Source organism: Prionailurus viverrinus, chromosome D3 (genome assembly GCF_022837055.1).
Source record: "Prionailurus viverrinus isolate Anna chromosome D3, UM_Priviv_1.0, whole genome shotgun sequence".
NCBI classification, from domain to species: Eukaryota; Metazoa; Chordata; class Mammalia; order Carnivora; family Felidae; genus Prionailurus; species Prionailurus viverrinus.
The window spans coordinates 27,570,360-27,595,399 of record NC_062572.1 but is presented as its reverse complement, the minus strand read 5'-3'; the positions used below and the strand labels follow the sequence as shown (position 1 = coordinate 27,595,399).

Below are 25,040 nucleotides of genomic sequence, written 5' to 3'. Positions count from 1 at the left end.
AAAGGAAGCAAGCCTATTGTACAGAACGGAAAACCGAGGCTCTTGGTGCAATTAACCAGGATCGAGAACCAGACTTGTCTGAGCTTTGGTGGTCTCCTCTTTGATGGGCAGAACATGGGGTTGATGCGTGGATTAAACGGAATTTGGAAGAGGAAGCTGAACGGGGCTGGGTTCCACAAAGCAGACGCTGAGACAAAGATTTGGGTGCACGTGGCTCTTCTGGGAGGGGATCGCCCGTAGGGGAGGGAGACAGGGAAGGGAAGATGGGTGACAGTGATACTACGTACTTTAACGAGCACGTCACCTGTGGGCAACTGGAACCAGTTTCACTGGGAACCTCTGGGCGACTCTGAGGACCATGGCTCCCAGTGGTATTGCCTGGAGACAAAGGAGCTGGAATATTTACCCACTACCTCCTGCTTCTCCATGGTTGGAGGTTGCATGAACACCTGCCCTTCCAGACTGTGCTGGGCTTGAGCGAAGCATGTGCCTGCAGCCAGCGACAGCAGAGAGGCACAGTCAGGTGCCGCAGTGACAGACCAGGGACACGTATGGGATAGGAGGTATGGGATGGCCGGGGCAAGGGCTGGTGCACAGGTCCTCGGTAGCAGCCAGCTCGAGGCAATCCTTCAGTAAAAGGCAAGTCTAGGATTTTGTTGTTGATCCCAGCCTAGGTGACCCTCCCAAGGTGGCCCAGCCGGTTGCCTCTTGGCTGCACTTAGCTGACACAGGATCGCTCCCACCAAGGCACTCTATAAGCCCTGCAGACAGGTGGGACCTGCCTCCCGATTTCCACAGTCAACGTCAGCCCTCTCTGCCTCCAGTGTGACAAAACAGAGGCTGACAGAGCCCTCTGATCTGTTGACCTGTCACCAGAGGAGTTTGGTGGTGGAATTTCTCTTCTGGGGGCATGTGGGATCCCCCCTCTGATGTGGGCCCCGGGGACCTGACCCACACCTGTCGCTGCCTGTAATGATAAAAGGAAAAGTCACATTTATAAATATTTTATTAATACATGATTATGGCAATAATTTCTCCCAGCCTTCCTCCCCCCCTCCCCCCCCCCCACCCACACCTTATAAATTATTTTAAGAGGAGCTGCCGTCAGTCAGCCCGGGAGGCCCTGCCCGATGATTTACTTACTATATATGCTGCTTTAGAAGATTTCATAATAGGTTGCTCTAAAATCAGCTATTAAGAATTTCAAAGTCATATATAAATGTCTTTGCTTTGTGTCATAACAGATCATTTTGAAATATATTAAGAATCATTTCCATTAATCAGGATTTTTTTTATTAAAATGATGATCTCCTCCCAGCGCGCCTGGCTTCCGTAATTTATTTTGAGGGTCCTGATCTTTTTTTTTTCTTTTTAGTTTTTTTTATGTTGTATTTATTTTTTAGAGAGAGAGAGAGAGGGAGAGCGAGCACAGGAGGGACAGAGAGAGAGAGGGAGACACAGAATCCGAAGACAGGCTCCAGACTCTGAGCTAGCTGTCAGCACAGAGCTTGACGCGGGGCTCGACCCCACAAACCGTGAAATCATGACCTGAGCCGAAGTCGGACGCTTAACCGACTGAGCCACCCAGGCGCCCCTGCCGTGATCGTATTTTAAAGACCAAGATCAGTCCCTAAAGGAACATTTTGGGCCTTATAACCGGACTCAGGGTGTCTAAACCTTTACGATGATAACAACCACCACCAAGGGATTGGCTTCGGGTTTGACAGTTTCAAAAGCAACTTGTGCTGCGGTCACGCCTCTTGATCTGATTCGATTCAGGCGGTCATCTGGTGAGGACTCAAGAGTCGGCCTGCTGGGTGCGAGCTTTGACTTGGCCACGTTGAGCCTCGGTTTTCTCCTCTATAAAATGGAGCGGCTAATGGCACCCATCTTGCAGACTCATTGTGAGGATCCACTGAGTCAGTGCCCAAGAGTGTGGAGCACAGGACTTCGCTCATAAAGTGTCGGTTCAGAAGTATTTGCTTTCGTTCATCACCGTCTGATAGATGAAAAAACAGAGACTTAGATTAAGTACATGATGTACCCGATGTCACACAGCTAGTATGTTCCAGAGTGAGATTTGGAAGCTCAGTTGGTCTCCCTACAAATACCCCTCCGCTGTCCTTCCTTGGCAACAGGCTGTTGCCATCTCCTAATGGGGAATCGGCTTGTTTTTCTGGGCCCTGGGCTGAGTGGTTGTGGATACAGTGATGTCATTGCAGCCTTAGGCCAGCCTGGGAGGAGTGAGGTCTATTACGATGCCCATTTTATAGATACGGAAACTGAGGCTCGCCGGAGAACTTCATCCATCTCCCTCATGGCGCATAACTAAAGTCAGAGGTGGGATTTGGACCCAGGGCCTCCCAAGCTCCGAGCCCAAACTTGGGGGCCACACGTCCCGCCTCTCTTGCCCCGCGAGCTCCCACTTCTGTCCTCACAGGCTCCCGGAGGGCTGACAAAGTCACTTTCTCGTCAGTGCACTTTCCAATACCAAATGCGTGGGTTTTCCTGACACCAACCAGTTTTCTGATTCTCCAGGCACCAATGGGGGGGTCCAATTCAGTTCAGCTCAATTCAGACACTGGAGTTCAAACAGACCCCACGGGTTAAGGGCTCGGTCCCACAAGACTGTCCGACCTCAGATACCAGCCATCCATTTGGGCCACCTGTACTTCTGACCGACCGGTTGCAAAGTTGGTAATTTTCCAGAAAAGCTCACGGGACCCAGAAAGGCACTTTAGTTACTATTATCCCAGGGGCGCCTGGGTGGCTCAGTCGGTTAAGTGTTTGACTTCAGCTCAGGTCATGATGTCTGTGTTCCCGGAATTTGAGCCTCACATCAGGCTCTGTGCTGACAGCTCGGATTCTGTGTCTCCCTCTCTCTCTGCCTCGCCCCTGCTCATGCTATGTGTGCGTGCGTGTGTGTGTGTGTGTGTCAAGACAATAAGCATTAAAAAAATAAGAATAAAGGATACAGCTCAGGAACAGCCAAATGGAAGAGACGTGTAGTGCAAGGCATGGGGAAGGGACTTCCCTGCCCTCTCTGGTCCGACCGTCCCAGCACCTTGATGTGTTTACTGACCCGGAAGCTCTCCGTGTTCTGTAGTTTAGGGCTTTTAAGGCAGCGGGTGATTAATCAACCTCCAGCCCCTCTCCCCTCCCCGGAGGTCAGGGGGTGAGGCTGAAAGTTCTAAGCTTCTAATCATGCCTTGGTCTTTCTGGCCATCAGCCCCTGTCCTGAAGCTATAGAGCACCACCCCCCCCCCCCCCGCCCCCCGCAGGAAGCCGGTCATTCATTAGTGAACAAAAGACCCTCCTCACTTCAGAGATGCCAAGGGTTTTGGGAGTTGTGGACCAGGGACCGGGGACAAAGACCAAATGTGTGCTTATCACAGGTGCCAAGCTTTGAGCAGGAAGCCCACTGGGCGCATGTGGGTGGTTCCAGGCGGATGGCACCCCAGGTTCTCAGCTCACTATGGGGTCCCAGTGTGCTCATGGCCCCTGCTTCGTTTGAGCCTTCTGCGCCTACATCATACACGGCCGCAGCATAACTCCTTGGGGCTGCTCTGAGCCGCCTCCTTTGGGGGGCTCATATCCTATGCAGGTCCCCGCTGACCCCTGAGTTCCTGCAGGGAAGTATGCCTCCTCCCCACACCCTTCTCAATCCCATTGGCCCCTGTGACATGGTGGCCTTTATCCCAGGAAGCTGGCTGCCTGTGGGGAGGAGGGGGGCGGGCTGCCCTGTCATGAGCTCTGCCTGCCCCCCCCTCCCCCCGTCAGTCGCAAAGTCAGAGGCATGCCAGGACGTGGAGGGGAAAGGACATGGAAGTTTTGCAGTCAGCCGGTTCAGATTTCAGCCTGGCCTTTTATCAGCGGGCTGTGACCTTGGCCAAGTTATGGAAGCTGCCTGAGCCTCAGGTGGGGGAGGAGGGGTGGAGGGGGGACAAAGGATGTCTTAGAGCTATCTGGAGACTCCCCCAAGGTTGCAATGCTAATAACGCTCTGACTCTGGGCCACTTCCCATGCACAGGCAAGGTGACTCCTGGCTCGGTTGGTTCATTAGATAGTGACTTGTTCTGGGGCGCGTGGGTGGCTCAGTCAGTTAAGCCTCCGACTTCGGCTCAGGTCATGATCTCGCGGTTCGTGGGTTTCAGCCCCAAGTTGGGCTCTGTGCTGACAGCTCAGAGCCTGGAGCCTGCTTTGGATTCTGTGTCTCCCTCTCTCTCTCTGCCCCTCCCCCGTTCACTCTCTGTCTCTCTCTCTGTCTCAAAAAATGAAAAAACGTTTAAAAAAAATTTTTTTTAAAGTGACTTGTTTGAAGAGGTCAGCCATAACTGGCTGTTGGGTCTTAGGGAATGTGTTCTAATGGTGGCAGGAGGGTCCAGAACTTTCCCTCCTTTGCACCGTGGTTCCGCCTCCCTTCTGTCTCTCAGACTTGCTGTCCCAGACTGGTCCCTTGGGAAGCCGGGGGGAGGACGCTCTGGAGGCTGGCTCCACTTGGCAGGCAGAAAACCCTGGGTGATTTGACATCGAGGTTGGTTTGCTGTTGACCAAGGCTCGTGGCCCGGGCCATCCCTCAGGAGCCATCAGGGAACCATTCATCCAACCTTGTGGTTCTTTCCTTTGGCAAAGGTGGCCCCTAGAACAATTAGCTGGTGGCTGTGTGTATGTTTTTTTCCCTTTTATTTATTTATTTATTTATTTATTTTGATGTTTGTTTAATTTTGAGAAAGAGGTACAGAGAGACAGAGCATGAGGAGGGGAGGGGCAGAGAGAGAGAGGGAGACACAGAATCCGAAGCAGGCTCCAGGCTCCGAGCTGTCAGCACAGAGCCTGACGCGGGGCTCGAACTCATGAACTGCAAGACCGTGACCTGAGCTGAAGTCGGACGCTTAACCGACTGAGCCACCTAGGCGCCCTCCTGTGTGTTTCAAAGGCAGCAAATGGATGCTCTCTGGAACTCACTTGATAAGGCGAGAGAGGGGGAGAAGGAAATAGCAGGGGCTCTGGTATTTGAACCCAGGCTCCCCCCCGCCCCCTCCTGACTGTGTGATTTAACTTGTGGACAGTGATTTCCCCTCTCTGGACTCAGCTTCGGTGTCTGTGAAATGGCCATAAATCTGCCTACCTTCTCCGAGCATTTGATAGAGAGACTGGATGCGTGACACCTGGCACATAGGAGGTATTCAGCAAGCCGTGACTTCCTGCTCTGTGCAAAGTACTTTTGTTGCGGGTGGTTTCTGTCGGTGTTAAAGCCCGCCCATGAGGGGGGCTGGGTGGTAAGTTGAAAGCCCGTTGGGTAGGTGGGTGAAGAACCCAGGCCTCTAAATGGAGACGCTCCTCTCCGAAGGGCGCACTGTGAGACTTCTGTACTAACGAATGGCCGGTTCCGAACCAGAATCCAGCTCTGGACTCACAGTCCAGTGCTCTGTCCACAGCTTAGCAGAAGGTCCCCAGGGCCAAGGACAGTGCAGGGCAGTACTGAGAGCAGCCAGGAGTGACACAGACCTGGGCTCACGTCGACGCGAGGACTCGAACAACTTGCCAGCTTTGGGACTGGTCAGGTGACCGTGCTGCGTAACACGCCAGCCCCAACCCCCCCGTGCCTTGCACGACAGTCGTTTCATTATCTCCTGGAAGGGCTCCCTTCCCTGTCCCCTTGGAAGGGCTCAGCTGGCGGTTCGGGTTGGAGGCTTGTCCTACGGTCGCAGTCACATGGTGGAAGCAGGTGGAGGAGGCTGGGGCTGGCTGGGCATCTTTCTGTCCCGCGCGGTCTGTGGCCTCCCCGCGTGAGCTTCTTTGGGTGGCTTCTCGGCGTGGCGGCTTCAAGTGCAACCTGCAAGCTGTGTCCCCTTTTCTGAGCTGGCTTCGGATATCATGCAGCGTCCCTCCTGCCATCTTCTACTGGTGATGAGCCTTTGACAGCTTTGAGGCCCAGGGGAACCAGACTCCATCCCCAGAGGGGGCAGCAAGAAGGTTCTAGAACACGGGGGCTGAGAGATAACTGGGTTGGCCATGTGTAGCCACAGTGGCTTTGAGCAAGTCACTTAAGCTTTCTGAGGCTTAGTGTTCTGGCCTGTACAATGGGACCGAGAAGGGCAGTGACTTCACATGTCCGCTGTACGGATGAACCAAGAAGCCGTATGTCAGGGGCCGAGCACAGAGCCAGGCACATGGTAAGTTCTGGCGTTTGGAAGGTACGATGGCATAAAGCTTGTCAAATTCCACAGCCAAGGCTTCCCTGCTCCCTGCTGACGTGGCAAGAAGACACTTCTGCTCCCTGCTTTTATTACCAGGGCTTTCCCTGTTCCCCGCCACTGTCCTGTGATGTCCCCTAAGGACCCCCTTCCCACAGGAGAGTAAATGAAGGATGAACTCAGTGCCCTCTTTGCGGCGAGAAACCATTTCTGTGTCTTGGGTCCCCCTGTCTGTGGGACAGTAGAACCAGACGCAACGGTCTGCCCGGGAATGATCTCCATGCACAAAACCCTCTCAGAGTCCCCTGTTCTCCACCTCAGCCCAGGACCGGGGGACCCCTTCACCTGCGCTCTCGCTTTGAATCCTCCCAGCACCCATAACAGATAGGGAAGGAATTCCCATTTTGCAGTTGAGGAATGCAGAGGCTCAGAGAGGCTATGTGACCTTGCCAAAGTCACACAGCATCACGTGGTGGATCCAAGATTAGAGTCATTGCCTGCCTGCCTCCCGGATCCCTGCCCTTCGCTATTTTCTCTGCCACCCAGCTGGCCTAATCCTCGTGTGCATTCTGGGCGCCCGGATGGTCGTCTCTCCCCTAAGAGCTTCTCCGCTCCGCCTAATCTCCATCCGTGGCTGTGTCCACTCTCCAATCCCTATTCCCCCATCTGGAAGGTTATGCCGTTAAGCAGAATTAAGGTTGGAGAGCTCACGAAAGGCATGGGTTCTGGGACCAGGCTGATCCGCGTTCAATCCCTGTTCTCCTGCGTGATCTTGGGGACTCCTTTGACCTCTTGAGACTCGGTGTCCTCATCTGTAAGATGGGAATAACAATAGTGCCTGCCTCCTAGGGTTCTCGTGAGGCTCACGTCATTTAATCTGAGTATGAAAAACTTTGTCATTGTGGTTATTTTATCGCTGTATTATTATTAACGGAAAGTCTGTCCACCTCCAGGGAGCATTCCCCTGCAAAGGTGGAGTTCCCGAGGCTGATGCGGGCTGGTCTTTCAGCCTCTCCGACCCCTGTGGTCCTGTCGCTACAAGAGAAAGCCCGAGACTGTCAGTCTGCCTGCTCTCTCTCGTTATTTCAGAGCGATGACAATAATGTCCGGAATCCAAAATAGCCACAGGACGAGTGATGCCTGTCTGGATGGCCGCATTGCTTCGTTTTCCTTTTTCTCTGAAGGCCAATGGGAGGGTTAATTTACTATTCTTTCACTAAATTTGCCAGTCTACTTGCTGCTGACCCCATGGCCTAATAGATGACACTACCAGGCCCATATATAACCCAAGGGGGGGTCTCATAATGGGGTGATGAAGGGAGGTTGCCAATCAGCTGCTAACTCCCCAGACGCTATAATAAAGATGTCAGTCCCTGAATGGATGAGGTCGTAACTTGGGGCGCCCGGGGGTGGGGGGGCGGGGCCTGCGGGAAGGAGAGAGGCCCAGCACCCCCACCCCCACCCCCCACAGCCCCGCCTTCTCCTGCGACGCCCTGACTTCCAGTGGCCAGATCCAAGGACAGGAGGAGGTGACCAGACGTGCCCCTGGCCAGGGCGAGACCCTGCGCGCAGAAGGCCGGTGACCCCACCAGCACAAAGCACCTTGTGAAGTGCTTTACTCTTTCTGTTTCAAAACCACTCTGCACACGTAATACCGTAGAGTCGTCTTCCTGTCGAAAGCGGAAACCATACAGAAGACGGTGGAGTAACAAAGGGTCCCTCCCTGCCCCGTCAGACCCCTCGGCCCTCCAAGGGGATCGTTGTTAAGGGCGTAAAGGAGCAGTGATTGCAAGCGATGAGCCCACGCGGACACGTTGCGATCAACTAAAGTCCGCCGTCTCCATTCGGGCTCACCCTTGGAGTTGTCCATCCCGTGGGTTTTGACAAATGCGCACTGTCACATTCCACTGTGACCGTGTCATACAGGATAGGTCACTGCCCTACAGCCTGGGTTTTTGTTTTTGCTTTTTTTTTCCTCTCTTAACTTTTCGGTTTGAAGTCATTGTAGACTCATAGGAGGTCGGAGCACCTATGCAGCCCCATGAACCCTCTCCAAGCGTGGCTGGTCCGCAGCAGCGGTGACTGACGTGGGTGTTTTACTGCCACCTAAACCACCAGCCGTAGGGTCAGGCCCTTACACACTGCGCATTTAGCAGCATCTCTGCGTGTAACAAATATACAGGCGGGCGGTTTGCTTGGATGTTGTTTGAATATCACCTCAACTCTGTCTGCGCCTGTAAGGAGCCGGCCCGTGTCCTTGACCTCTTTTTTTATTTTAATTTTTTTAATGTTTATTTATTTTTGAGAGAGAGAGACAGAGCGTGAGCAGGGGAGGGGCAGAGAGCGAGGGAGACACAGAATCTGAAACAGGCTCCAGGCTCCGAGCTGTCAGCACAGAGCCCGACGCGGGGCTCGAACTCACGGACCGTGAGATCATGACCTGAGCCGAAGTCGGCCGCTCGACCAACTGAACCACCCAGTGACCCTGTCCTTGATCTCTTTGCGCGCTGAGTCATAGGGGTGACCCTAATCTTCTCTGTTGACCGCAGGGACCTGCCCATTATGGGGGGAGGGGAGGGGCTCTGTATCTGTAGCCGCGTTCCTGCAGGCCATTCGGGTTGTTTTCGGGTTTTGGGGGGCCTAGACAACACCGCCCTGAACACCCGTGTAGGAATGAGCATTTTGGAGGCATGGTTTCCTGAACACATATCTGCTGGGTCAAAGAGCGTGTTCTAGGCCTGACGTCTCGATGCACCCGGCCTGGTTCGCATCCCCGGGGTGTTACATGGGTTGGCTCACTGAACCCTCACTAGACTGTGGGGCAGGTACTGATGTTGTTTCCACTTGGAGGCGGGAAGCCTAGGCTCTGAGGGGTGAAGTCACGAGAGCTCAGGGTCACACAGCTCTAAGTGGCACAAAGCTGGACCTCCTGTCTGCTGGGCACTCTGTCCGTCGGGGGCAGAGGGAGGCCTGGAGTTTCAGAATGGATCCACTGTCCCCGCTTTGGGGACGCCCCCTCTGCCCGCCACTCCTGTCCTCTCCTCACTTGTCCGCGCTCACTTCTGTTTCCATAGGGGAAGCATGCAGGCCCCCAGGTGCCTCGCTCCCCTGCCCCGAGAGGGGTTCCTACCTGCGCGTCTCCCTGTCCCCGAGGACACAAGCTGCACATTTGCAGCAAGGTGTTTAGAGCCCAGCGTACCCGCACCTCCTTTGTATTTCCCCCCAAAGTGCTGATTAGGGTTGGCATCCGGGCCCCAGCTGGCGGGGGCCGGGGTCGTTCACTCCTCCGGGCTCTGGACGAGGGGACATCACGAGTCACCGAGTCGGGCCCGCTAGAGTCTGGGCCTGCATGGTTTCTCCTTGCCTCAGATGGCAAGTTCAGTCTCTCACAGCCTGGACCCACCTGCCTGGCTCTGTGAACACCCTGGGCTGGGGAGGACAGAGAACCACCTGCCTCGAAGGGACTAAGATCACGCCAGGCCCAAGCCCCTATTTGTACCGGGTGGGGGCAGAGGATCAGAGAGGGGAAGGGCCTTGCTCAGGGTCACACAGCAAGGCTGTGGGGGAGGTGGGACTAGAGCCCGAGTGTCTGGGCTCCTGGGCCATTTCTGTGTTCATTTTGCTCAGCCCTTCCTTTCCTCTCCGCTCCCTCCTCCTCTTCCTCCTTCTCTCCTCCTTTCCTGTCTTCTCCACTGTGCCTTGGCTGCCCAGGGACACCATCCTTACTTTCCAAGACAAAATTTCAGTCCGATCAAGGGAGATAGACCCAGATCAGGGCATGGAGGAAGCCCGGAGAATACTGTAGGCAGGAGACACTCTGAATTCAAAGTGGTCAGCCCCATCCAAGGGGCCTACCATCCTAGGGGACCCTTGAGGTGAATCTCCAAAGCTGAGAAGAAATTGGAAAGGGTGCTTCAGGGAGAGGAGCCTCCCCGAGCAACGGTATGGTGGTTTCAGCAAAGCCTCCGTGTTCCCATCTGCAAGGTGCCAACCTAAGGGGTGATGCTGGGTCGAAACGGGGCTCTGACGAAGAGATTGCCACGTGGCCCTACAACCTAGAGATGGCGCTGAAGTGTCCTTGGACCCAGCATCCCCGAGGCCCGTCCCCCTCCTGGGACCCGTCCCACCCGCCTGCCTTTGTGTAGACACAGACCCCGCATCCTCAGCCCTGCCCCAGCTGGTGGCTTGGCTCCTTGCCCGACAGCTGGTGCAGCCGGGCCTATTCTGGGCCACAGGCAAGGATTTATTCTGCGTTTTCTGAGCATATTGAATTCATTCATTAAGCCGAAATGGCTGCTCGGGGATGTAAACAATTATATTTTTAAAAAGCCCACAAAACCCTGAAGTGGCCGACGCTAGAAGGCATCGCTTGCGGGCAGCCCCACGCCGTGGGAGGGCGGGGTGGGGAGGCTGAGACCCCCCCCCCCGGGCCAGCAGGTTTCACATAGGGTGAGCTACTCCCTTGCCGGATAGCCCTGTCAAGGCCCCTTCCAGCTTCGTAGCCTCAGTTTCCCATAAATGATAACAGGAGCTGATATCTTTCCAGTGTTTACTATGTACCAGGCACTATTCTAAGAGCTTTGGCCACTTCTTATCCCATTTTACAGATGAGGAAACTGAGGCTCAGAGAGCAGAAAGGCTTACCTAATGGGGGTGGACCAGAGGCCCTCAGGGCTCTCTATAAGCCTTGATCACCAGAGCCCCTACTAACCTATAGCTGGAGGTGGGGAGATGTAAGAGGTAAGGTAAGTTATGTAAGGTCATGGACGTGGGAAGCGGAGGAGCCCAATTTTGGGTTGTAGAGTTCCATCCTTAAAGATTTCCCTCCTATTCATTTTTTTAAAGTTTATTTGTTTTGAGAGAGAGAGAGAGAGAGAGAGAGGAGAGACAGAGGGAGAGAAAGAATCCCAAGCAGGCTCTGCACTCTTGGCACAGAGCCAGACTCGGGGCTCGATCCCACGAACTGTGAGATGATGACCTGAGCTGAGCCCAGGAGTCGGACCCTCAACCCACTGAGCCCCCCCAGGCGCCCCTAAAGCCTTCTGTCCTATTCTTTATGCCACGTTATGTCGTAGGGTCCGGGCGCCATCATTAAATGCAAGCAGTAATGAGACCTTTTCACATGGCTACAGTAATGGCAACAGTAATGAGACCTTTTCACATGGGGAGACCAGGTGTGGATTTAGCACAAGGTCAGGCGTGTGGTGAGCATTCAGGAGACACCGCCTGCTGGCTGGGCTTTCCTCGGGACCCAGGAAGCAGCTCCAAAGGGAGCAGCATGATAGGCTGAGGGACGCCGGAAGGGGGCTGCTCCAGTCCTGGCTTCTGCCTCACTAGCTGTGCAGCCTCAGGCAAGTCTCACACCTGCTGCTGGCCCTGCCCCTGAGCCCTTGCTCCTGGAGTGCCCTGGAGGGAGCAGAGTAATGTGGCAAGTCTCCCCTTCCACCGGCTCCTCAGCAAAGATCACCAGCTCTGCGGGCTTCACATCCAATGTCTCATTTCATCCTTCCTTCAAACAACCCTCTGGGAGAAGAGCCACCCATCTCACGGATTTGGAAACTGATGCTCAGAGAGGGGACATCTCCTGCTGGAGATCTCGCCGCCAGGCCAGTCTGCCTTTGGATGTCCAGCCTCCGCTTTCTTTCCCTAGTTGCCACCGCCCCAAAGATGCCACGTCTGCCTTTTCCCTCCAGCCTCGTGATGGAGTTAGCTCGGGAGACTCCTCCTCCGGCTCCCCTTCTCTTGTAAATTCCTGATGCTCGTTGGTATACTCGAGGCTCTGAGAAGTCCTGCACGAAAGCGGCCATTTTCCTTGGTTTACTCTGATGCTGCCCCAACTGATTTGTCTAGTGAGACTTCTTTTTTTCCCCCAAACACCTGCTCATACTCCCCAGAGCGCTGGGAGTGGTCTGTACATTGCCTTCTAGGCAATGTGAGCTGCGATCCAGTTGGGTTATAGATGGCTTATTGACCAGGCCTTACAGGGAGCACTGACTGTGCATACGCAGAAAGGTGCTGGGGCAGACGGCAACTTTGTCCGAAGCCGGACAGGTGGGACAGTATGTCCAGGTGTGTAGGGCTGTCTGGCACCTGGGGCAGCAGGGACATACAGTAGCAGCGATAAGAAGCAGGCAGAACTTTGAAGTTCTAGCCCGTAAGAGGGTTGCCTTTTCCATGGTCCCAACACTAGAACCTTGCTGGTCACCCCTGCGCAGAAAGCCACAGCTGCCTGAATTGAGTTGGTTCCCGGGGTTTCTCTTTCTGACCCATCCGTCCCCTGGAAGGGCAGAAATCTCAGAGCGTGATCATAATCGTAGGAGCTGACATTCACAGGACGGACCCTGTACTAAACGATCTGCACAGATAACCTCACTGAGGCTCCCCAAGTGCTTCATGGGGGTAGATTCCCACTTTACAGAAGAGGAAATGGAGGCTCTAGGAGGTGACAGGACCTCCCCCACACCACGGGGCTTTAGGCGGGAGAGGTGGGATTCGAACCCAGGCAGCCTGTCTGTGGAGTGACACTGCCTCGTCTTCTAGCATCTCTAGACTTTCAGGCTTATCTCTTCCCTGCAGGTCACATCCTTCCTCGCAGGGCTCTGGATTGTGAACCGCTGTGTGAGATGTGACCCAGATGCACTAGCGTTATAAATAAGTCACATAATGCTTGGTAATTCAGCGACAGCACGGCTATTGTTGGAAGTTGTTGGAAGGAGAAGTAACTTGGTTATTAATAAATGCAGGAGGCCTCAGTAATTGATAGCAATTGAACTCCTGGTGCACAGGGGAAAGCTGTTGTGTTATTATTTCATCTCTCTCTCTCTCTCTTTTTTGGATCGAACATAAAGGGAAAAACCTGCTTTTGCAGGTGGATTTGAGCCTCTCAGAAACTGTAGTCCGTTTACATTTCCTTGGTCCTTCCTTTTTTTCTGGCTCTCGTTTTCGTCCTTTCTATTCAAATCCCAACCTGCCTCTTACCAGCATAGTGACCTTGGTAGGTGATTCAGGTAAGGCAATTTGTCCAGGGTCACCTGGTTAATTGAAGGGTCTTTCTGCTAAATCAGTGTTTCCTAAACTAGTGTCTCATGGGACATCAGACCTGCAAGGTGCTCCTAAAAGTATTCTCAGGCCTAATATTTCTGAACAGAATGTCCTCTTCTTGGAGATTCATAAGATATACTTTAAAGGCTCTGAGAAGTCCCGCAGTTTAAGAAACTTGTTTCACCAAGCAATGATCAGCTTGATATGATACAGGATTCATTTCTTCCCAGTGACACTGATGAACGACATGGAATGACAGCTATGAGGAACGCCTTTGGGGGAACTGAGCCCCCAGCTGTCTGGCTGCTCTGCCCTGTTCCATACCGCTCTGCCACATGGGGAGTTTCTGACTCAGCCCTGCCCTTGGTGGCACACTGGCTGGAGCTGGGCCTCACCCCGGAAGTTGCAAATGGCTTCAGAGGAACAAAGACACAAAGAAATAGCAGCCTACCAAACCTTGGGTCTCTTTCAGGCCCAATTCTTGGCCTCAATAATTGAAGGGGAATGCAAACCAAACCTTGCTAAGTGTGACCAGCCTCGAAGGCCGTCTTGGAGTCTTAGCACCTGACGTGGGTACAGCTGCTGATGCAGGCATTCAAGGGCAAGATGGTTCACGTGGGAGGTGATCCCAGGATGTACTGTGGGGAAGGAAGGCAGCCTTGAAGGGTGTGTTAGCAAGCCAGCTATCGCTGTGCGCAACTGGGGTTCAGTCCCGCTAGAGACCTCTGGGGGGCAGCATAGAGCACACACACACGGAGTTAACTCACTCAGAGGGCATCACCTTCCGTCATTGGTTGAGAGCTGAGGATTTCAATTCCATGGCACTTCCAGCTCCCCTGGCATGAGCAAGTGCCACTGGGAGAGACCGCCCTCAGCAGGAGGGAGCACAGCAAGCCCCCCGGGGGGTGGGGGTGGAGCTCTGACGGCCCCCTTGCAGGTCCCCCCCACCCCCATGTTGCCAGGAGAAGTCTGTCCCTGTTTCCTTTTGACTTGACCTACGTACAGCCCACGTGTATGTTCAAACTCAGCCTAAAACGGGATGCAGGGAGGTACCAGAACCGCCGCTAATCAGGGGTCAGGGACCTGGACTCAAGTTCTAGCTTGGCCACTTACATGCTGGGTGACTTAGGGCAGGGCAATATCCCCTCCTGTGTCTCAGCAGCTTGTACCGTAAAATCAGGCTTAAACAACACTCAGCCTGCAGGCCCTGCAAGGCAGTTGGGAGCTCGGCCAAGGTCACACAACTGTCCTCTCCCTCAGTGTAGACACACTCAGTGTTCATCCTTCAGGCCATGGCGAGGCGCACGGACCCTTTGTCACTAAGGCTAAGAGAAGAATTGGTCCTTGCAAAAAATCTTTAGAACAGATCCACGGGTGGGTGGTTCCTATGACACGTGCGTTGTATTTATGCAAATCCCGCCATACATGCAAGGCAAACACAAAGCTAGGGGTTACAGGTGCGCGTCTTTTCAAAAGTCCTGGCCGCTAGAGGCAAGCCATCCATTGTGTGTGTGTGTGTGTTCTGTTGGAGGCAAAGCCTTCTGTGTTGGACTTGTAGAGAGGAGAAGCCATTTACGGGCCATTTGAGATTCTCCAGGGCAATCTTAAGGGCACTTGACTTTAGACTGAGACTCACTGTGAGGCGAGGCCCCTCTGCACCAGCGCCATGGTTAGGATATTGAGTGCTGGAGTCAGGAGGCCTGGATTCAAATCCTACCTCTGCCCCTTCCCAGCCGCGTGGCCTTGGAAGGCCACCCTGTGGTCCGGTGTTTTCCTAAGCCAAGTGGTGATGTTACGGTTGGCCCCTGGGGCCGCGGGGAGGATTCAATGAGGCAGCAGCAGTGTTTGGTGCTGAGTCCAGCGCCTGGCGTGGGAAGGTGCATGGCACGTGCTGCTGGCTGAAGTTAGGATATTCAGGTGGCCTTTGTGATATCGTCAAACATTGGCCTTCTGGTTTCTTCTTCTTGGGTGAGCGAGACAGAGGAGGAGTGACAGGTGGGCCACCAGGGAGCATTTCCTGCTTACAGCTCAGCATCACGTGTCCTGTGCGACGCTTGCAGAAGAGGGAGCAGGTCCCTGCATGGTGTGTGCAGAAGCCAGACTGCGGTCCTACCTGCCACGGGGCCCTGTGTCCCGCCAGGGACCGGCAGAAGGGCTGACAGCCAAGTGCACTGGCCTGAGATGATCTCTGCGTGTGGCTTTGGCGTTATTCTGGGCACAGGCTCCTTGCCTCCTGGTGGGTGGGGAGAAAGCACCTGGGTTGAGTCGCATGACCCCCTTTGGAGGGGGCTAGAGGCAGGGAGGAATCCACAAACCCGCCCCACAAAGAGTCCCCTCCGAGGAGCTGGCTCCATCCTGTCTGTCCGTCTCACTTCTGTGTTGTCTTTTATTTGATCTTCCCTGTTAGAAAAGGCGGTCTCTAAGGTTCAGATGGCGGGTTCCGTGGGGGAGAGGAGAACACAGAGACTCTCCCTCCCCAGTCTTGGAGAAGCGGCGAGGGAAAGCAGGTGGGGCTGGCCGTCATCGAGAAGCGTGCATTCCACTCTCCACTCCTTCCGCCATGTAATTACCCACTTTACAAATGTTTGTTGAGCACTTCCTGGTGCCAGCTCTGATCGGGATAGAGCAGCGGCCATACAGACTCTGCCCGAGCACACCAGCAGGTGGCTTCTGCGCCCTCTGCAATCCGCACACAAGGGTGGGAATCCCGCTCTGCCACTCACTCCCTGGACCAGAAACTAGACCTTGCCGGGTCTGTTCCACATCTTTGAATTACCTCAGAGGCTTTTTATGAGCGCAAAGAAGAGGGTGAGGAAACACATCGCACAGTGCCCGGCACATGCCGATGCTTGATGGCTGTCCTTGTTCAGTAAGTGATGGCTTTTCAGGAGAAGGAAACATCGCATAAATGAACATCACTTGGGTGGGAATCTCCAGCCCCGGTGGCATTCCGAGGACAGCTTTGTGCTTGGCTTTGGGGTCGGTTGGTAGGAGGTGCTGAGCCCATGTGTGTCTGCCTTTCCGTGGAAGAGAAATGACCTCAGTTGGCTCAGAATTTCTGGGGCGTGGCCCAAATCTGAAGGGCGCCGATTCATTATCCATCCCCCAAATCCTCTCCTGAAGCCAGAGACAGATCTGCAGGAGGAGTCCCTGCAGCCGCCAGGACGGAACAATCCCGGTCGGGTGAGTGGTGCCCTCTTTGATTTCACAGGTGGAGAAGGGAATAGACATTTATTGAACACCTTCTCAGGGCCAGACGCTCTGTTGGGTATCTCCCGCGTAAGTGTAACCATCTCACCCAGTCCTTGCAGCCCTGTGACGAAGTGCTTGGGGTTTTATGACTCCATTTTACAGATGAGGAAACTGAGGCTCAAAAAGGCTGTGCACCTCACCCAAAGACCGGCAGCTGAGAATGGCAGAAGCGGGGATAAGGACCCAGATCCTGTCTGGTCCAGTGTCCATGTTCCTGTCTCTGCCTCGGGTGCCCCCCAGTTCTCTGTCTTCCACCCATGTCTGAACAAATATAGGGGAACCCATGGGGTTGGATCTTGTGCACCAACCAGTCTTTAGGGAACTGGAAGCAAAACACGCATTTTCCTGGCAAAGCTCCCTGTGTGTCCCCCCCCACCCCCACCCCCACCCCCTGGATGCTGCCACCAGCAGGATGCTGCACTGGGCCCTGGGAAATATCCCCCTTGTCAGGCAGGATTTAGAGTCAGATCGAGCCTGTTCACTGCTCCTCTTTTCAGAAAGAGCCATGGCTGATTCCCCTCCTGACTCAGCGAGGTACCGAAGGTCACTGCAGGCAGAGTGTAGGGGAATATTTTGGAGAGTGGCAGAGGAGGGTTGACAGGGCAGGAGAGAGACAGGACATCGCCTACCTAGAACATTATCTCCTATTTAATTGCCTTTCAACCCCCAACACAGGGGGAAAGAAGACTCACTCGGGGCTAACAGCCTTTAAAATCTCTAACCGTCACTAATCTTCCATTTTGACACAGAGCAGACCTCCGGCTCCCAGGTAACTGTGTCTAATTAGCATCTATTGATACTTTTGTGCTCATATTGTGTTTATTTCTGCTATCTGTTTGTGACAAGTGATAATGGTGTTGGTTTGCAAACTGGCCCCAGCTCACCCAGGGCACAGGGAGACCAAAGACAGAAACAGATCACTCCAGATTGGTAGCCAGCAGGTGTAATAAGCAAGGGAATTTACATAGGAGCCTTGTCTCTGCTGGCCAGCCCTGTACATCCCTGCACCCACCCACCTGAATCTTAAAAGTGTATACAGCATATTCAATCCAGATGGTCTAAACAACACCCTACTCACTCAAGGCTAAGTCCTTGAAGACAGCTCCCCCACCCGCTATGGGAACGTGGGCAGAATGTACGTTTCACAGAGAGGGGAGGGGGGTGAGGAGCCCAGGGCCAACTCCAGGGTCAATGGGCGGTCACATCCTCTCGATGGCCTCCTCCAACAAGTGGGTTTTCGTTTAAGATGAGGCTGTAATATTTCTCCTCACAACATATTTAGTTAAGTGAAAAAGATAAATGAGTCCGTGTTAAGGAAAGTCTCACCTAGGGTCCCAAGGATACGGCAAATTTCTTAAAAGTGGGTATCTGAGGGACTGATTTTGGTGAAATGGTAGTTCTTGTATTTAGTGTCCATCTGATTTCTGGTGGCTTCTCTGAATCAGCTTTTTCATCTGTAAAATGGGCTGAGTAGCTGGCATGGAGGAGGATGCCAATGAGCAGGGGCTATTGTGGCCCCTCGGTGACCTGGGGGCAGGGCTCCTTCCCTTGGGTGGCACCCAAGTATCACATAAAATCTTTTTCCGAATTTCCACCAGACTGATTCTTCGAGACGTCTTCTTGAAGCCCTGTGATCTCTTTCTGATGGATTGAGAAACCTAGGGCAACTGTGTTTTTTATTTCAAAGAGGGAAACACTTATGGGAAGATAAGTAATGGAAGAAATTATTTAAGGATGGCACTCGTATTTGTTTTCATCAGCCATTAATTTTTTATTCGGATTATAAAATTAGTACACAAGCACCATAGAAAATTTAGAAAATACAAAATCCCCTTACCCAGCTATGACTGCTAATATTTGGACATATTTCCTTTTTACTATTTTTAAATTTTTAAAAATGTTTGTATTTATTTTTTGAGAGAGAGACAGGACACAAGTGGGCGAGGGGCAGAGAGAGAGAGAGAGGGAGACACAGAATCAGAAGCAGACTCCGCGTTGTCAGCACAGAGTCCGACGCGGGGCTTGAACTCGCGAACTGCGAGATCGTGACCTGAGCCGAAGTCGGACGCTCACTGACTGAGCCACCCACGCGCCCTGCTTTTTACTATTGTTGTTTTTTTACAGCACTTTAGAATGATTTACACAGTTGACATCATACTCTGGTACAGTTCTCTAATTTGCTTTTTACTTAATGTTTGGCTGTAAGCATTGTTTGTGTTGTACGGTCTTTGTTGTTGATCCTAAATGGCCTTATAATAGGTCATAGTGTGGTTCCCCATTGCTCCTTCAACCTCATTTGGCTCCTCCTCATCCCCCTCCCCCGCCTTACCTTCCAGCCACCTGGCCTTCTTGGCATTTCTCTAATACACTATGCTTATTTCTGCCTCAGGACCTTTGCACAGTCGCCTCCTCCCCTCTCTAAAGCTCTTTCCTACTTCTTTTTTTTTTTTTTAATTTTTTTTTCAACGTTTATTTATTTTTGGGACAGAGAGAGACAGAGCATGAACGGGGGAGGGGCAGAGAGAGAGGGAGACACAGAATCGGAAACAGGCTCCAGGCTCTGAGCCATCAGCCCAGAGCCCGACGCGGGGCTCGAACTCACGGAGTGCGAGATCGTGACCTGGCTGAAGTCGGACGCTTAACCGACTGTGCCACCCAGGCGCCCCATCTTTCCTACTTCTTTAGGAAGCCACTTCCTTCTCACCTTTTATAACCCAGCTCAGACATCACATCCTCAGACAGAGCCCTCTCTGACTACTATGGATCCACAGGGATGCTCTTAGTTTCTCTTGATCTCATCTCTTGGCTTTATTTTCTCCTTAAAGGGGAATCACTTTATAATTCTATCAACTGAAGTTATCTTGTTCATCTATTTGTTTTCTTATTTATTGTCTAATTCCCTCAATAGATTGTAGGCTCCACGAGGACAGGCACCTTGTCTGTCGTGCCCATCATTGATTTCTCTGTGGCAGACACAGTGCCTGTCACGTAGTAGGATCTCAATACGTGTGTTTTGAATAAACGGATGGATAGTCAGGTGGTCGGATGTGTGGCTGGGTGGGTAGTTGAATGGATGGGTAGGTGGGTGGCAGGGGGCAGTGGGTGGGTGGATGGATAGGTAAGTGGATACATAGGTGGACAACTCATACTTTTTTTACTATCAATTCCCCAATTCCACATTTAGAATGTCCACATGATCATTGTAATTGCTTTGAAAAAGTGAACAATGCAAATGCAAGGAAGCAGGAAAAGCATATGTCTTGGGAAACCTGACCCCTGCCTGGGGCGGTTGTTGGGGTTCCCCACTGAGGGCGGGTGGCCCAGCGGGTGGGAGGTGGCGAGATCCCTGAGGTCCTCTTGGGAGCCCACACACTCCATGCCCAGGGGTTCACCACCGTCCTTCTGCTTTGTCCCTCTTGCAGTTGGCCGGAAGCAGTTCATGCGGTTCGAGTGGGCAAACCACGCAGCGGAGGCCCTGGGCTGCGAGTATGAGGAGCTGAACACGGCCACCTTCAAGCACCACTTGCGACAGATCATCGAGCAAGTGACGTCTGGGCCGGGCCGACGGAGACCTGAGGGCGAGGAGACCAGCTCAGGTGCCGCACTGCTGCCTCTCTGGGTGGGCCAGCCCCTGGGGACACTACAACACACGTTCACCTGCTCATCAGGACACACTATATGCAGATCTTCCAGGTGCAAGGGAAGCCCTTGTGGGCGGAAGTGGACATGGGTCCCACCTGCAAGGTGCTTCTGGCCAAGTAGCGCTGTCCAGGGTCCTGAAGTCTCTGCCGCAACCCAGCAGGACGCCCTGGGCTATGGAGGGGGGATGCTGTGAGTTCTGCCAAGGGACCAACACTTTTCCATTGGCTATTACGTTTGTTGAGCCCCTACCTGTCGGGGGAAGCCTGGCCTTCCAGTGTGAGGAACCAAAATAAGGCCGGGATGGCAAAAGGGACTGGGAGAATAGTAGATGAGGCTGAAGAGCTGGGGTGGGAGGTGGTCAGCTCACATAAGACTCTATTTTTTGTTTTTTGTTTTTACGCTCAGGCCCATGAGAAGCCTTGCAGGGGCACAGGCGGGGAATGCCATGATGTGACTTGTTCTTCAAATGGCTCAGCCGGTGGAGGGGGGAAGACAGGGGAATGGGTGGGAGAAGGGAGGACACACAGGAACTTACACAGTCACTTAGTGAGATGATGGTGGTTGCACAAGGGAGGCAATGGTAGACATGTTCAAGGTCTACTCTTGTACAAATAGAGATGATAACATGGGCCCTAGTGGAGAAGCAAGGGATTGGGATGGCTTCTAGGATTTTGGCCTGAGTGGTTGGAGGAGCAGAGGTGCCTCGGACTGATGTGGGGGGTGGGGGGAAGCTGAAGGGCTTCGTATGGCACCTGCTGGAGTGTGATCGGCTGGGTCCCAGATCTGCAGCCTCCACCAGCCAGATGCTTTGGCTGCAGAAAGTGAGGACAGAGGGACCTCCTGGAGCCCCAGGAGTCTCTGAGAACTAAGAGTGGTTGTCTCAGAGACTGCAGAGTCCGGCATCAGTGGGTAGCACTGTTTCGAATTGTGGTATGGGGACCCATCTCTTCGAGGCCCCTCAGATCCTCAGAGCTGCCGCACCTCTAAGGACTTCTGCTTGATGACTAATGTCACCTGGATGCCACTAGCCTTTTGTCTGCTTCTGGGTCCAGGTGTGAGCTGTAGTCTGCTTGTGGTCACTCCTCCTCTCTGAAACGCACACACGCGCCCCACAGTCACACACATGCATGTGCACACACACACCACAGGCCCACAGACTCACACTACACACGCACATGCACAGGTGCACAGACATTCACCACACACACGCACAGGCACGCAGAAAACACACCAGTGTGCACAGACACATGAGCATATGTGCACACACATTCCGACATCAGCGCTAATTACATCTCAGGCCAAGGTATCAAGAGTAGATGTGAAGCAGACAGGGGACCAGCAAGCTTTGGAGAGATGTGGAGAGGCTGTGGGTTGCCTAGCAACAGCCCAGGTTGGGAGTGGAGCTGCAGGAGGGTTGGGAAGTGCCTTGGGGCTGCACTGGGGCTGCCTGGAATGTACAAACAGAATTGTATCTCCAGGCACAGCACAGATTTGAAAATCGTGTTTCCGATTCTGCGGATGGACCTGAAACCTGAGGGTCAAGATTTACAATCTGACCCTCCCGTTGCAAATTCTCACTCTGCTTCATTCAAGGCACCCTAATCAGGGCTAACTATTTTAATGGGACGTGTGTGTGTGTGTGTGTGTGTGTGTGTGTGTTTAAACAAAATTGAGACCGTGACTGTATTAATAGTTTGCTAAGCCTTTTCATTCCTCCTAACATCACAAGTAGGCACTTTTCCATCTCTCTCCAAATTCATCTCTGCCTGACTTCAAGCACTCCTTTGCACAGACTACAAATTATCTAACCCCATTTGCTACTGTTGGATATCCAAGTTGCTTCAAAAAAGTGATTTTCATCCAATGTAATCAACAATCAGGAGAACATATGTACCCAGAGATCTTTGTTCCTCTGAATATTTCATTAGGATTAAAAGCCCAGGAGTGAAATTATTAAGTCCAAGTGTACGAACATTTTATGGCCTCTGCCACAGGATTGCCAAAGTTCCCTCCAGAAAGAGGGAACAACAAAAATTTACTGAGTGCCTACTATGCGTCAGGCACTGTGGATCTGGGAGCCAAGACACCCAGAGACGGTCCCCATCCTCTGGTCACTCCCGGCCTGCTGCCGGGCACGGGCGTGGGGGGAGGTTGTTAATAAAATAACTACACAGTAAAGATATACTGAGCTCAGTGCTCTAAGAGCAGGGTACCTTTGTCCTTCTGTGTCTGGCCTATTTCACGTAGCATAATGTCCTCTGGGTTCATCCGTGTTGTAGTGAGTGACTGGATTTCCTTTTTTTACAACTGAATGACACACTTCACGTTCCCAATTATAGGTGGACTCTAACACAGTCACACTCATAGAAGCAGAGAGTAGGGTGGGGGTTACCCGGGGCTGGGGGGAGGGGAAATGGGAGAGAATGAGTGAAGGGTATACAGTTTCATTCGTGCAAGATGAGAAAAGCCTAGAGCCCAGACAAATAAATGGATGGACACAATGACCAGCAGACAGATATGTCCACTGTGCAGCCTAAGAACCTGTGGCTACCAATGCTGTCTTGTATACTAACAGTTCTCTTGAGGGGGTAGATTGCCTGAGAATTGGCTTAACACAGTGGTGGTCAAGGCAGGCTGCCCTGGGAGGTGACACTGAGTTGATCCCAAGCGATGAGAAGGAGCGCTCATTAGAGAAGACGTAGGGCAGGTTACTCAGAACCCCGTAAGTCCCGATAAGACACTTGGACTTAGTCCTAAGAGTGTGGGTACACAATTTCGGCAGTGGAGGGAGGTATGTGAGTGGAGTAGGGGTTCTCGAAGGCCAGCAGTGATGCCTGTGGAGTGTGGTCCTTGGCCCCAGGCAAGGTCCTGACCACGGATGTCTGCCTTTGCCTCTTTTCCACTCCAGGGCTCAAGATGACGGGCGTGGAGTGCGTGGAGGGGATGGCCTCGGGCCTGTACCAAGAGCTCTTTGCGGCTGTGGTCTCACTCATCAACAGGTAACAGCGGCCTCTTTGCAGGCACACAGATGAGCCCAAGCAGGGGGCGCTTTAGCAGTTTTGTTTGTTTGTTTGTTTGTTTTTTGTTTGTTTTGTTTGTTTCTTAGCAAGAGAAGAGTGAGTTTTTGAGCCGGGCAGTGCTGGGTTTGAATTCCACCTTGGCCACCCAAGGCATAGCTGTTCATCTCTCGGACCTCCCCTCTGCACCTGCGAAATAGCTCTGTCCCCCAGGGTCATTGTGAGGACTAAAAGAAAGAATGTATTTAAGCAATTCTTACTAATGGTGATCATAAGATACCAGCAATAAAAATTAACAATTTGGGGGGACCCGCTAAGTCAGGACAAGGGCCTGTGCTAATTGGTTCCCTCGCCTTGTGACATTTAAAATATATTTTTTAAGCTTTTAAAATTCATTTATTTTGAGAGAGACAGAGCGAGCAGGGGAGGGACAGAGAGAGAGAGACAGAGACAGACAGACAGAAGATCCAAAGCAGGCTCTGTGATGACAGCAGTGAGCATGATGAGGGAATCGAACTCACAAACCGTGAGATCATGACCTGAGCCAGTTGGCCACTCAACCGAATGAGCACCCAGGCACCCCTTTGAAAGGGCTTGTTTTTAAAATTTTTTAAAAATGTTTATTCATTTTTGAGAGACGGAGACAGAGCATGAGTGGGGGAGGGGCGGAGAGAGAGGGAGACACAGAATCGGAAGCAGGCTCCAGGCTCTGAGCTGTCGGCACAGAGCCCAACGCGGGGCTCGAACTCACCGACTGCAAGATCATGACCTGAGCTGAAGTCGGACACTCAACCGACTGAGCCACCCAGGTGCTCCTGACTCCCTTGATCCTTACTGTATCCCCTGGGATCATCTTATTCATCCTACTGTCATTTAAGAGTTGGGGAAACCTTAGCTCAGAGAGGTTAATTAACCTGCCTCAGGTCACACACCCTGGAATCGGTATTGAGCCTCGTTTTGGCGCTAGATCGGCTGGATCCCCATATCCACCCAGCATGCTGCCTCAGTTTCTCCACGTTTGTGATGGGGGGAGTGGGAGAGACTTGGACCAGCAGGGCCGGAAGGTTCCATGTGGCCTCGGGGCCTCGCCCCTCTCTCCCCAGGTCCTTCTCTTCCTGCCACCTCTCCATGGCCTCCATCATGGTGGTGGACCCCCCGGGCTTTCAGAACCCGAGGCACCAGTGCAAGGACCGGGCGGCCACCTTCGAGGAGCTGTGCCGCAATTATGCCCATGAGCGATTACAGCTGCTTTTCTACCAGCGGACCTTCGTCTCTGCGCTGGAGCGATACCGACAGGTGTGACAGGCCTTCCGCGGGGCTTAGCGGCGGGTGTGAGGCCAGCCGGGGCTGGGGGTGGGGGAGGGGGAATGGTCTGGTCCTTCGGTAACCCTTGGTTTCATCCTGTTTGGCCCGCCACCGAACAAAGCCCTAATTCCAGACCCCGGTTCCCCGGGGCCTCTGCTGCCTCCCCATCTCCATGCACGGCCCCCCATGCCCTCCCGTCCACAGACACCAGGGAACTCGGGGCTCCCCAGGCCTTGCTCCCCTGGCTGTCCCTTCATTGCTGTGACCTGTTCCTCTTGCATTTTCCCGGTGGAAAGCCCTTTGTGCTCAGTGGGTGGGTGAAAACACTGGACGTAAGGAGACACACAGCCCTTTGGATCCTAGCGTGGTAATATCTAAGAAAGCCCAAGGTGCACTTCTCTAGGGGCATGAACCAGGAAACATGTACAGGTACTTTCCTTGCCAGCCCTTCTCTTCTTGCTTTTTTTTTTTTTTTTTAAAAAGCAGCTTAAATTGAAATATAACATTCACACAGAAAATGCATAAAGCAGGGGAGTCCAGCTCAGTGAATTTATCCCAATGAACATACTCATGCATGTGTCACCCA

At 53.0% G+C, this 25,040-nt stretch overlaps 1 protein-coding gene across 1 annotated transcript in view; it reads left to right on the top strand.

The window, feature by feature from the left end:
• MYO18B (myosin XVIIIB) overlaps nt 1–25,040 on the top strand; it is a 242,643-nt gene that overhangs the window by 31,030 nt on the left and 186,573 nt on the right. Inside the window, exons 12-14 of the mRNA XM_047828294.1 lie at nt 19,913–20,086; nt 23,041–23,131; nt 24,253–24,445. Of these exons, the coding sequence (XP_047684250.1) occupies nt 19,913–20,086; nt 23,041–23,131; nt 24,253–24,445 (458 nt within the window). The remainder of the gene's footprint in view (nt 1–19,912; nt 20,087–23,040; nt 23,132–24,252; nt 24,446–25,040) is intronic.